At 42.2% G+C, this 13809-nt stretch overlaps 1 protein-coding gene across 6 annotated transcripts in view; it reads right to left on the bottom strand.

Moving 5' to 3' along the window:
• The window catches only part of IPO9 (importin 9), a 204263-nt gene that overhangs the window by 137312 nt on the left and 53142 nt on the right, over window positions 1-13809 (bottom strand). For all 6 annotated transcript variants that reach the window (XM_073320215.1, XM_073320210.1, XM_073320212.1 and 3 more), the window contains 3 exons: window positions 3700-3788; window positions 3132-3218; window positions 442-561 (listed from right to left, as the gene is read on the bottom strand). In XM_073320215.1, coding sequence (XP_073176316.1) covers window positions 442-561; window positions 3132-3218; window positions 3700-3788 — 296 coding nt within the window. The remainder of the gene's footprint in view (window positions 1-441; window positions 562-3131; window positions 3219-3699; window positions 3789-13809) is intronic.

The raw sequence follows: 13809 nt of genomic DNA, 5'->3' as shown, positions 1-13809 counted from the left end.
AACACACAGGGTCCTGACTGTAATCAAAAAGCTGTCAAGATACACTGTGTACATTTGTGAAGATTCAAAATATTTGTGAAGATTCAAATCACCTTAATCAAAAACAGACATTCCCAGTTAGAATACACCAAATACCAGCTAACAAAATTAGAATCCCACCACCTATTTGTCTGCCATCATAGAGACAAGCTACAGCTCTCTCATGTGCATGCATGCGCACACACACCTGAGTCCACAGCTGACAAAGACAGCTAACCATACGCATCTACAACTCATTCAGACAAAATGGCTCATGTTAACATTGCAAGTTGTTGGAGTCACAGCACTCTGCAACTCAAAATGTGTAATGCCAACAAGGACGACATTAGCCTTGTTTTTCTGTCTCCGTGTTAAGACAACATACATGTGGGTATTAATTACTGTACCACACTATGTGCTTACCTTTAAGACCTCCATTTTAAATCCACTGTCCGATGTAGGCCCATCAGGCATCTGTAGGGCCTGAACAAAGGCCTCTGTGAACTGCTGCACTACAGGAAAGATCAGGACTTTGGCTGCACCCTAGTCACAACAAATACAAGTAGTATTGAATTCTATACATTAGTATTACCATAGCACTTGGGCGTCTCAGACATGGACCAGGACACCACTGTGCCAGGCGCTGTACAAACAGAACAAAAAGACAGTCTACAATAACTGGTAAATTTACATGCACACTATTAAAAGCTGAAGCTCACAGACAGCAATGGAAATCATACCGTTATGTTGCCCCAAAACAAAGTAGAGGCTGATGACAACTGCTGTGCATTGAGGACTCACATGCAGCTTCCGGGGGTGCCTCTTCACAATGACTGTCAAACTGACTGGCTTTTCAGTTTGGAAGCCAGCAACAATTGCAAAGCAGAGCAAGCTTTTCAAAAACTGTCTTAAGTAATAAAAGCTGGCATGAGAATTGCTGTGTTGATTTCTCTGGGTAATATATACAAAAAGCATTTTGGTTGCAATTTGCATTTTGGCTGTAAATGGTGCTAGGTGGAGCAAGATTAAAGTCTGCACTTTGGACAAAGTAAGAAAAATCAGACACATCAAAACTTACGCAATATTATAAAGGCACTGGTTGTGACTCCGTAAGAAAGACAGTTAAGTTCCACACTTAAAGCAGTACTTGTGGCACCTTAGAGACTAACCAATTTATTTGAGCATAAGCTTTCGTGAGCTACAGCTCACTTCATTGGATGCATACTGTGGAAAATACAGAAGATGTTTGCTTTTATACACACAAATCATGAAAAAAATGGGTGTTTATCACTACAAAAGGTTTTCTCTCCCCCCACCCCACTCTCCTGCTGGTAATAGCTTATCTAAAGTGATCACTCTCCTTACAATGTGTATGATAATCAAGGTGGGCCATTTCTAGCACAAATCCAGGGTTTAACAAGAATGTCTGAGGAGGGGGGGGGTAGGAAAACAAGGGGAAATAGGTTACCTTGCATAATGAATTAGCCATTCCCAGTCTCTATTCAAGCCTAAGTTAATTGTATCCAATTTGCAAATGAATTCCAATTCAGCAGTCTCTCGCTGAAGTCTGGATTTGAAGTTTTTCTGTTGTAATATGGCAACTTTCATGTCTGTAATCGCGTGACCAGAGAGATTGAAGTGTTCTCCGACTGGTTTATGAATGTTATAATTCTTGACATCTGATTTGTGTCCATTTATTCTTTTACATAGAGACTGTCCAGTTTGACCAATGTACATGGCAGAGGGGCATTCAAATCCAGACTCCAGTGAGAGACTGCTGAATTGGAATTCATTTGCAAATTGGATACAATTAACTTAGGCTTGAATAGAGACTGGGAGTGGCTAAGTCATTATGCAAGGAAACCTATTTCTCCTTGTTTTCCTAACACACCCCCTCCCCCCCAGACGTTCTTATTAAACTCTGAATTTGTGCTGGAAATGGCCCACCTTGATTATCATACACATTGTAAGGAGAGTGATCACTTTAGATAAGCTATTACCAACAGGAGAGTGGGGTGGGGGGAGAGAAAACCTTTTGTAGTGATAAACACCCATTTTTTCATGATTTGTGTGTATAAAAGCAAACATCTTCTGTATTTTCCACAGTATGCATCCAATGAAGTGAGCTGTAGCTCACAAAAGCTCATGCTCAAATACATTGGTTAGTCTCTAAGGTGCCACAAGTACTCCTTTTCTTTTTGCGAATACAGACTAACACGGCTGTTACTCTGAAACTTAAAGCAGTATTCAACATCCTCGTTATTAGTTCCATACTCAAGAAAGCAGCACAAGAAATCTAAATAAGAACACCCCAGCACACCTGAAAGGCAATGGGACAAGCTTTTAGAAAGACAGACTGATGGGGGGGTATGGGGGGGGGGGAGACAGAGACTCCGCTGAAGGAACCTGAAGACATGGGCTTTCTCAGAGCCTGGGAATGGTAAGTCTCAGGGAAAAGCTAGATATATGTAGTCTGTTTTACTGTTTTTAAGATAAATATTTCAGAGAAATCCCTTCCTCTAAATAAATAATACTTTGCCTTAAGGAGGCTCTCTCTTATCCCTGAGAGCAGAACTGCAGGGTCTGAACTTAAGTCAAACCTGCAGAGGTAATCACAGTTAGTACTAGGGGATTGCAACCCAGGGCCTGGTCTGACAATGGGAGAACAGAATGATTCCACCTGGACCCAGGTGACCGCCCAAGGCCCAAAACCTAAAGGGGGGTGCACTGGAAGAGATCAAGAGTCAGAGGTGCAATTCGCTCAGTAACTGTGACAGCCATGAGGAGGACCTCCAGAATGGACCATATGGTGCCTTCTTCCCCAAATTACAGCACTTAATCTGTGTCCTGAAAATGTTTTCTCACAAGTTCCAAGTAAATCTATTGATCAGTTTAGGAGTTAAAATTAAGTGTGAAGAAGCCAGTTGCATTGAGTTTTGCACTTGAAGTAGAGATTCGGCCACTTTGCATATAAGAGAAATATAACATTCTCCCCAAAATTACTGTAGTATAGAATAAATATTCTAAGTTTCCAAACAGATGCTAATTTTACACCTGCTCAGAATAATTTCCTGCAATATACAATGAACTCATGAACTGAAAATCAAACTTACCTTCTCCAACTCCTCCATGTTACAGATCATATGGGCACATGTGGTGAAGATCTCTACTGCACGTGATCTGGTGCGAATACCATATACCTTTTAGAAAACATATATGTCTCAGGTGTGACAAGAAAAATGCTGGTGATACCAGGGAAGCGAAAGTGTGTTTAATCACTACCATTAACCATGCTCATATGTTATCCTTAACACACTTATTTCAGAGATTTCTCTTTCTTCAGCACAGTCTAAATTTGAACAAGTCACCAGCTAATTTCTTAACACTGAACAATGAACCTGAAAACTCCTAAGAGACATTGTAGTAACCAAAACTGCAGGAAAAGGAGAGAGAGATATCAGAATCCAACACAATCTCATTCTCACTTACCTGAAATACCCTCTTAATGCATTCAGTAGGTCATCACAATATTTAATTACTTTCAAACACATGACATCTAGCTACATCTACATTTCTTTATTCCTTCAGAACAGGCACCTCCCTCCCTAACCTACTAACCGGCAATATGTTGTCATTTAGTTAGTACCACTAACAGTGAAGACAAATAGTTCTTTGCCATACCTCCGCCATTGTGAAAATTTTGTACATCTCAGGAAGAATAACAGGAGCGACGAGTGGCATCTGTGTGTCTGTCACTTCCCGGGTAAACTCTAGGAAGAGAAACAAGTAAAGAGGAGAGTCCCCATACATGTGAGCATTATCTCCCAGGTTCACACTCCAATTCAGTTCAGCCTCAACAATAGAAGTGATTTTATTCTTCGTTAAACTTTAATTTACACCAGTGTGTAGGGCCCTACCAAATTCAAGGCCATGAAAAACGTGTCACGGATTATGAAATCTGGTCTCCCCCTGTGAAATCTGGTCTTGTGTACTTTTACCCTATAATATGCACATTTCAGGAGCGGAGACCAGCGTCTCTCAAACTGGGGGGCCTGACCCAAAATGGAGTTGCAGGGGGGTGACAAGGTTATTTAAGGGGGGTTGCGGTATTGCCACCCTTACTTCTGGGCTGCCTTCAGAACTGGGTGGCCATAGAGAGGCAGCTATTAGTTGGGCGCCCAGCTCTGAAGGTAGCGCCCCGCCAGCAGCAGTGCAGAACTAAGGATGGCAATATCCTACCATGCCACTCTTATTTCTGCGCTGCTGCCTTCAGAGCTCAGTGGCTGGAGAGTGGCGTCTGCTGACCAAGGGCCCAGCTCCGCAGGCAGCAATGCAGAAGTAAGGGTGGTAATACCAAGCCATGGCATCCTTACTTCTGCACTGCTGCTGGCAGGAGCTCTGCCTTCAGAGCTGGGCCCTCAGTCAGCAGCCGCCGCTCTCTAGCTGCCCAGCTCTGAAGGCAGCACTTCCGCCAGCAGCAACGCAGAAGTAAGGGTAGCAGTACCACAACCCCCCCTACAAACTAGGTCTGCAGGCAGGCTCATTGATTTCAAGAATGTGGAGGAGTCTTGGAATTACTTTAAATCAAAGTTGCAGTTGCAGCCTGCATTCCAAGCAGGGGGAAAAAATTTGTAGGGACAAGTTGCAGACTAAACTGGATGAACAAGCATTTCAGGCAGATTATTAAGGGCAAGAAGAAAGTCCACAAGGAATGGAAAAAGGAATGGACCAACAAGGAAAGCTCTCTCTTGGGGGTGTTTCTACACTGCAATTAAAAACCCACATCTGGCCCGTGCCAGTTGACTAGGCTCACACGGCTCAGGCTAAGGGGCTATTTAATGACAGTGTAGATGTTTGCGTTCAGATGGGAGCCTGGGCTCTAGAACCCTATGAGATGGGAGGGTCCCAGAGCTTAGGTTGCAGCCCTGCAAGTCTGAGTGAGCTTGCATGGGCCACCTGAAGGTTTTTAACGGAAGTGTAGACATACCCTTGAGATCAGAAAGCATAAGGAAAAAGTGAGAACTGCCAAAAGGCAAGCAGAGCTAGCGCTTACATAGGAAATTAAAAACAGTAAAGATTTCTTTAGCCCTGTAAATAAAAAGAAAGCAAGGAAAGGTGAGACCGCTAGGCGCTGAGGACAGGGTGGCAATTAAAGATAATCTCGGTACAGTCCAACATCTGAACAAATGCTTTGCTTCATTTTTTACTAAGGAAAATGAGGAGCTTGGGGGCAGCAGAAGGGTGGTAATGGGAATGAGGATATGAAAGAATAAATTACCACATCTGAGGTGGACGCCAAACTCAAACAATCTAATGGAAGAAGCTTACAAGAAGTGGAAGATTGGACAAATGACCAGGGAAGAGTATAAAAATATTGGTCGGGCATACAGGAGTGAAATCAGGAAGGCCAAATCACACCTGGAGTTGCAGCCAGCAAGAGATGTTAAGAGTAACAAGAAGGGTTTCTTCAGGTATGTTAGCAACAAGAAGAAAGTCGAGGAAAGTGTGGGCCCTTTACTGAATGAGGGAGGCAACCTAGTGACAGAGGATGTGGAAAAAGCTGAAGTACTCAATGCTTTTGTTTTGCCTTTGTCTTCACGAACAATATCAGCTCACAGACTGCTGCACTGGGCAGCACAGCATGGGGAGGAGGTGACCAGTCCTCTGTGGAGAAAGAAGTGGTTCGGGACTATTTAGAAAAGCTGGATGAACACAAGTCCATGGGGCCGGATGCGCTGCATCTGAGAGTGCTAAAGGAGTTGGCGGATGTGATTGCAGAGCCATTGGCCATTATCTTTCAAAACTCATGGCAATCGGGGGAGGTCCCGGATGACTGGAAAAAGGCTAATGTAGTACCCATCTTTAAAATAGGGAAGGAGGAGGATCCGGGGAACTACAGGCCAGCCAGCCTCACCTCAGTCCCTGGAAAAATCATGGAGCAGGTCCTCAAGGAATCAATTCTGAAGCACTTAGAGGAGAGGAAAGTGATCAGGAACAGTCAGCATGGATTCACCAAGGACAAGTCATGCCTGACTAATATAATTGCCTTCTATGATGAGATAACTGGCTCTGTGGATGAGGGGAAAGCAGTGGACGTGTTGTTCCTTGACTTTAGCAAAGCTTTTGACACAGTCACAGTATTCTTGCCAGCAAGTTAAAGAAGTATGGGCTGATGAATGGACTATAAGGTGGATAGAAAGCTGGCAAGATTGTCGGGCTCAACGGGTAGTGATCAATGGCTCCATGTCTAGTTGGCAGCCGGTAGCAAGTGGAGTGCCCCAAGGGTCAGTCCTGGCGCCGGTTTTATTCAATATCTTCATTAATGTTCTGGAGGATGGTGTGGATTACACCCTCAGCAAGTTTGCAGATGACACTAAACTGGGATGAGTGGTAGATACGCTGGAGGGTAGGGATAGGATACAGACAGCCCTAGGCAAATTAGAGGATTGGGCCAAAAGAATCTGATGAGGTTCAACAAGGACAAGTGCAGAGTCCTGCACTTAGGATGGAAGAATCCCATGTACTGCTACGGACTAGGGACCGAATGGCTAGGCAGCAGTCATGCAGAAAAGAACCTAGGGGTTACAGTGGACAAGAAGCTGAATATGAGTCAACAGTGTGCCCTTGTTGCCAAGAAGGCCAATGGCATTTGGGGCTGTATAAGCAGGGGCATTGCCAGCAGATCGAGGGACATAGAATCATAGAATATCAGGGTTGGAAGGGACCCCAGAAGGTCATCTAGTCCAACCCCCTGCTCGAAGCAGGACCAATTCCCAGTTAAATCATCCCAGCCAGGGCTTTCTCAAGCCTGACCTTAAAAACCTCTAAGGAAGGAGATTCTACCACCTCCCTAGGTAACACATTCCAGTGTTTCACCACCCTCTTAGTGAAAAAGTTTTTCCTAATATCCAATCTAAACCTCCCCCACTGCAACTTGAGACCATTACTCCTCGTTCTGTCATCTGCTACCATTGAGAACAGTCTAGAGCCATCCTCTTTGGAACCCCCTTTCAGGTAGTTGAAAGCAGCTATCAAATCCCCCCTCATTCTTCTCTTCTGCAGGCTAAACAATCCCAGCTCCCTCAGCCTCTCCTCATAACTCATGTGTTCCAGACCCCTAATCATTTTTGTTGCCCTTCGCTGGACTCTCTCCAATTTATCCACATCCTTCTTGAAGTGTGGGGCCCAAAACTGGACACAGTACTCCAGATGAGGCCTCACCAATGTCGAATAGAGGGGAACGATCACGTCCCTCGATCTGCTCGCTATGCCCCTACTTATACATCCCAAAATGCCACTGGCCTTCTTGGCAACAAGGGCACACTGCTGACTCATATCCAGCTTCTCGTCCACTGTCACCCCTAGGTCCTTTTCCGCAGAACTGCTGCCTAGCCATTCGGTCCCTAGTGTGTAGCGGTGCATTGGGTTCTTCCGTCCTAAGTGCAGGACCCTGCACTTATCCTTGTTGAACCTCATCAGATTTCTTTTGGCCCAATCCTCCAATTTGTCTAGGTCCTTCTGTATCCTATGCCTCCCCTCCAGCGTCTCTACCACTCCTCCCAGTTTAGTATCATCTGCAAATTTGCTGAGAGTGCAATCCACACCATCCTCCAGATCATTTATGAAGATATTGAACAAAACCGGCCCCAGGACCGACCCTTGGGGTACTCCACTTGATACCGGCTGCCAACTAGACATGGAGCCATTGATCACTACCCGTTGAGCCCGACAATCTAGCCAGCTTTCTACCCACCCATGATTGTTCTTCCTCTATTCGACATTGGTGAGGCCTCATATGGAGTACTGTGTCCAGTTTTGGGCCCCACTCTACAAGAAGGATGTGGAAAAATTGGAAAACATCCAGGAGAGGGCAACAAAAATGATTAGGGGACTGGAACACATGACTTATGAGGAGAGGCTGAGGGAACTGGAATTGTTTAGTCTGCGGAAGAGAAGAATGAGGGGGGATTTGATAGCTGCTTTCAACTACCTGAGAGGTGGTTCCAAAGAGGATGGCTCTAGACTGTTCTCAGTGGTAGCAGATGACAGAACAAGGAGTAATGGTCTCAAGTTGCAGTGGGGGAGGTTTAGGTTGGATATTAGGAAAAACTTTTTCACTAGGAGGGTGGTGAAACACTGGAATGCATTACCTAGGGAGGTGGTGGAATCCCCTTCCTTAGAAGTTTTTAAGATCAGGCTTGACAAAGCCTTGGCCGGGATGACTTAGTTAGGGATTGGTCCTGCTTTGAGCAGGGGGTTAGACTAAATGACCTCCTGAGGTCCCTTCCAACCCTGACATTCTATGATTCTATGAATGGGACTAAATTGGGAAGCCTGGATAATCTCCACCCAAGAATATTAGAGGAGCTGGCACATGGAATTGCAATCCCAATAGGAAGTATCTTTTATGAATCCATAAATGTGGGGTGTCGTACCCTATGACAGGAGAACTGCAACTACAGTCCCTTCTTTAGAGAAAGGAAGAAAAAAAAAATGTGATTTAGGAAACTACAGCCCCATTAGTGTGACCTCAATTGTATGCAAGATCTTAGAACAAATTTTGAAGGAGTAGTTAAGAACACAGAGGTAAACGGTAATGGGGATAAAATACAGCATGGTTTTACAAAAGGTAGATTGTGCCAGACCAACCCCATCTCCTTCTTTGAGATAACTGATTTTCTAGACAAAGTAAATGTAGTACATGCCATCTGCCTGGATTTCACTAAAGCATTTGATACAGTTCCACATGGGAAGTTAGTTAACTTGGAGAAGATGGGGATTAATATGAGAATCAAAAGATAGCAAAGGAACTTGTTGAAGGGGAGAGTAAAACTGGTCATGCTGAACGGTGAACCGTCAGGCTGGAGGAAGTTTATTAATGGAGTTCCTCAAGGATCAGTCTTGGGACCAATCTTAGTTAACATTTTCATTAATGACCTTGGCAGAAATTTAGACATGAAATTAGGCAACAATTTCTAACCACCAGAGGAGTGAAGTTCTGGAATAGCCTTCCAATGGAAGCAGTGGGGGTAAAAACCAAACCTGTTTTAAGACTGAACTTGATACGTTTATGGAGGAAATGGTATGATGAGGTTGCCTACAGTGGCATATGGCAACTGCCACTAAGCAATATCTCCAATGACCAGAGACGGGACACTAGATGGGGAGGGCTCTGACTTACTACATAGAATTCTCTCTCAGGTATCTAATTGGTGGGTCTCACCCACATGTTCAGGGTCTAACTAATAGCCATATTTGGGGTTGAAAAGTGATTTCCCCCCAAGTCAGACTGGCAGTAACCCAAGTTTTTCACCTTCCTCTGCAGTGTGGGGCACGAGTCACTTGCTGGTTTGAACTGGAGTAAATCATGGATTCTCTGTAACTTGAGGTCTTTAAATCAAGATTTGAGGACTTCAGTAACTAAGCCAGAAGTTATGGGCCTATTAAAGGAGGGGGTGGGTGAGGTTCTATGGCCTGCGATGTGCAGATGGGTCAGACTAGATGATCATGATGGTCCCTTCTGGCCTTAAAGACTACACATCTAACATGTGAGCTGCTAACATTTTTGACAATAGTTTTGATTAATGCTCCCCATTATTTAATACAGTAGCAGTTGGTATCCAAAATTAGTGCTGAGGCTGCAGATAACATTCTGCACCAAATCCCCTTTTGAAGTAGCTCATATTTTCCATGTGGAAAATGGATGTTCCAGGGTCAGCAGGGGCATGTGCAAACAGCCCTATACTGTTGCTATCTGGAGATAACCCCACAGAAGCCTGTACTCCATGCCTTGTCCCTTCTCCCTCTGCTGCCAGGCCAAAGCTCCCCCAATGATAGAAAGATGTACAGCAACTTCCAAAGGATGGAGCAGCTTCAGCCTCATAGATACTCCCCGTGTCAGCAAGAGGTACTACGCCCAGCAGTGATTAGCCACATGACAGATAGGACATTACTGGTGAGGCTTCGCACCAATGATCAGCCAGCCCTGGATTTATATAATTTGTGCTGCTATATTTTGTAAATAAGCACCTAGATGCTATGGTGCTAGGCATGAGTCACTATAATGAATATTTTAATATTCTAGCCGGCACCAACAGTATCCAATGGAGTTAAGGCTGCTAAATAGTTTCCATTATAACCACCAGTTTTCATTGGTTTTGAGGGCAATGGGAAGTGGTAGGCATTGACAGATATTACAATTCTTTATAGAGATTTCCGTAAAAGAACATTTGGCAGCCCCGTTGCAAAAAAATTTTCAATTATGAAAAATAGCAGCAAAAATGACCAATCACCCCAAAATTGTTTTTAAAACTACCCCTTCCACTAGATCAACTCTACAAGTAATGAAACAGCGTGATGGGCAGGGAAACCCTTGGGGCCAGGAGAAAGGGAAAGCTGGGGTGTGTACAAATTGGGGGAAATGTGGAGAAATAGAGAGGGGGAAGTTAGGGTGTGCATACACCAGAGAATTACAGGGGTTAGAAACTAGGAAAAACTGGCCAGTACTTTCTGGCTGCACTGAACTGCCCCTTAAGGGAAAAAAGCCAGAGTGTACTGGTGAATATGGCACTCAGATTTAAAAGAAAATTTAAGGTTCATACTACTTATCTTAAAGTCATTACAAATCTCAGCAGTATCTTTGGGTTTCTTGTTTAGTGTTCATGTATGACACCTTTGATCATTTAAAGAAATAAATTCCTAGATAACTCTGTTAAACTGACAGGTTTCAGAGTAACAGCCGTGTTAGTCTGTATTCGCAAAAAGAAAAGGAGTACTTGTGGCACCTTAGAGACTAATTTCTCCCTACTGTTACTCGCACCTTCTTGTCAAGTGTCTGTAATGGGCCTCTCTCATTACCACTTCAAAAGTTATTTTTCCTCCCTTGGTATCCTGCTGTTAATTGATTTATCTCATTAGACTGACCTCACACTTGTTAAAGCAACCCCCATCCTTTGATGTATTTATACCTGCTCCTGTATTTTCACTCCATGCATCTGATGAAGTGGGTTCTAATCAAAGAAAGCTTATGCTCAAATAAATTGGTTAGTCTCTAAGGTGCCACAAGTACTCCTTTTCTTTCTGTTAAACTGGAGTTAAGGTTGAGTACGTATCAGTGATTTAAGGTCAAAAATATTATAGGAATATTGTAATTAACCTCAAAGAAATCAAAACATGTTAAAGTATGGAAATGAACTACCTCAAACTTTGCCCTGTAATGATACCATGAGCAAAAAAAGGGAAAAAAATTAGTGTTTTAAGAATCAGTTTAATCTGGAACTACAAACACTATTATGCACTAATCATAATTGTGCCATTATTGCTTGGTGTCACCGCAGGGATTTCTTTCAAGTTAAACAACTCTAAATTTCATAAATTAGTAATGCTTGTTTTCCTAAATTGGTAATGCTGAATTTCCTAAGTTGGTAATAGCTGAAATATTTTTAACCTTAAATTACTGACGTGTAAACTGATATCTCCACCTTAACCTAGTTTACCATAGCTTTTAGCTGGGATATATTATTCATATAGCAAGAAAAACAGGAATAGTGCATATGTGCCTACCAGCTCTGCTTTTCACTGTACAACCTTAATGCTGAATTAATAGCTTTTGCAATTTAGATTACATTAAATGCATAAAGTTATTGGATCCAGCATTATAAAGTAATGAAAATTACAAGGCCACATTCATACTTGCGCAGGGATTTCCATTTTTCTAACTTTAATTTAAAAATCTCAAATATAAAAGTTTCAGAGTAGCAGCCGTGTTAGTCTGTATTCGCAAAAAGAACAGGAGTACTTGTGGCACCTTAGAAGCTAACAAATTTATTAGAGCATAAGCTTTCGTGGGCTACAGCCCACTTCATCGGATGCATAGAATGGAACATATAGTAAGATATTAGAGATTTTATATAAAACACACACACACAGGTAAATTGGAAGTTACCATAGGAACTGTGAGAGGCTAATTACTTAAGATGAGCTATTATCAGCAGGAGAAAAAAAACTTTTGTAGTGATAATCAAGATGGCCCATTTAGACAGTTGACAAGAAGGTGTGAGGATACTTAAGGAAATAGATTCAATATGTGTAATGACCCAACCACTCCCAGTCTCTATTCAAACCCAAGTTAATGGTATCTAGTTTGCATATTAATTCAAGCTCAGCAGTTTCTCGTTGGAGTCTGTTTTTGAAGCTTTTCTGTTGCAAAATTGCCACCCTTAAATCTTTTACTGAGTGGCCAGAGAGGTTGAAGTGTTCTCCTACCAGTTTTTGAACGTTTCAGAGTAACAGCCGTGTTAGTCTGTATTCGCAAAAAGAAAAGGAGTACTTGTGGCACCTTCGAGATTAACCAATTTATTTGAGCATTTATTCAATACGCAAAAGAATAAATGGACACAAATCTGACATCGGGCATCATACCATTCAAAAACTGGTAGGAGAACACTTCAACCTCTCTGGCCACTCAGTACAAGATTTAAGGGTGGCAATTTTGCAACAGAAAAGCTTCAAAAACAGACTCCAACGAGAAACTGCTGAGCTTGAATTAATATGCAAACTAGATACCATTAACTTGGGTTTGAATAGAGACTGGGAGTGGTTGGGTCATTACACATATTGAATCTATTTCCTTAAGTATCCTCACACCTTCTTGTCAACTGTCTAAATGGGCCATCTTGATTATCACTACAAAAGTTTTTTTTCTCCTGCTGATAATAGCTCATCTTAAGTAATTAGCCTCTCACAGTTCCTATGGTAACTTCCAACTTATCTGTATATACATATATATACACACATACATATACATCTTACTATATGTTCCATTCAATGCATCCAACGAAGTGGGCTGTAGCCCACGAAAGCTTATGCTCTAATAAATTTGTTAGTCTCTAAGGTGCCACAAATATAAAAGTGTAGCTTTACTCTGAAAAAGACTACAAAATGTCTCCTTCTCCAATCTGTTTCCTGGATGTATTCAAAATACCTGCTTACTTTTGTGATAAAAGTAAATTTGTTGCGGATTTTTACTCCTGTTAGTCTTGGGAGCCCACTCACAACAACTAATGGAATCTGCACTTAGTTTTGTATATCAACAAAATGCTTTGTTGAGTTCCAAATCAATTATACCAATTCAACCCAGTGAAAACAATGAGATGTCCTGGTGTTGCTGAAGGGAGATTTTCACCTATAGAACCTTTATTACTTGTAACAACACATATAATGGAAAAACCACTGAACTCTTTGATCCAAGGTGAATTTGTAGAACTGGCAATTATAAATATGTTTTTACTTATAAAACTTGAGCACATTCAACATGCATGTCTCCAGCATAAACAGAGACCACTTCATAATATTATTTCCAAAGTCACTTTTCAGAGTAGAATTGAATATTAATGTTGCCTTGACAGTTTTTGCATTTGGTTTTCTCCAACGATACTCAGTATCTAGTGCTTGAAACTCATTTCAAGTTTACAATGCTCCACATATACCCATGTTCATACCAGTTAGAAAAATCTGATACTGATTGTTTTCCAAGAGTATAACTTTATTTGTAAACAAAATGTGTTCAAACCAAAGGCATAATTCTGTGGCGGAATCCAGGGCGCAATTAAAGTGTAAATAGCGAGTTGTGTGAGAAAAGATTTTAAAAATCCCTTAGTTCATGAATACTATCTTTCTTCAAACAGATTTTAGTATATTTGGAAAGTCTGGTTAAACACAGACCTCATCAGGTAGTGAGAACAAGCAGAAGAAATGTCAGATTAAAGTTGTAGGTACCTGAAAAATAGGATC

Source organism: Lepidochelys kempii, chromosome 21 (assembly GCF_965140265.1).
Source record: "Lepidochelys kempii isolate rLepKem1 chromosome 21, rLepKem1.hap2, whole genome shotgun sequence".
Lineage (NCBI taxonomy): Eukaryota > Metazoa > Chordata > Testudines > Cheloniidae > Lepidochelys > Lepidochelys kempii.
The sequence above is the reverse complement of the archived record's forward strand: the minus strand, read 5'-3'. Positions and strand labels throughout refer to the sequence as shown.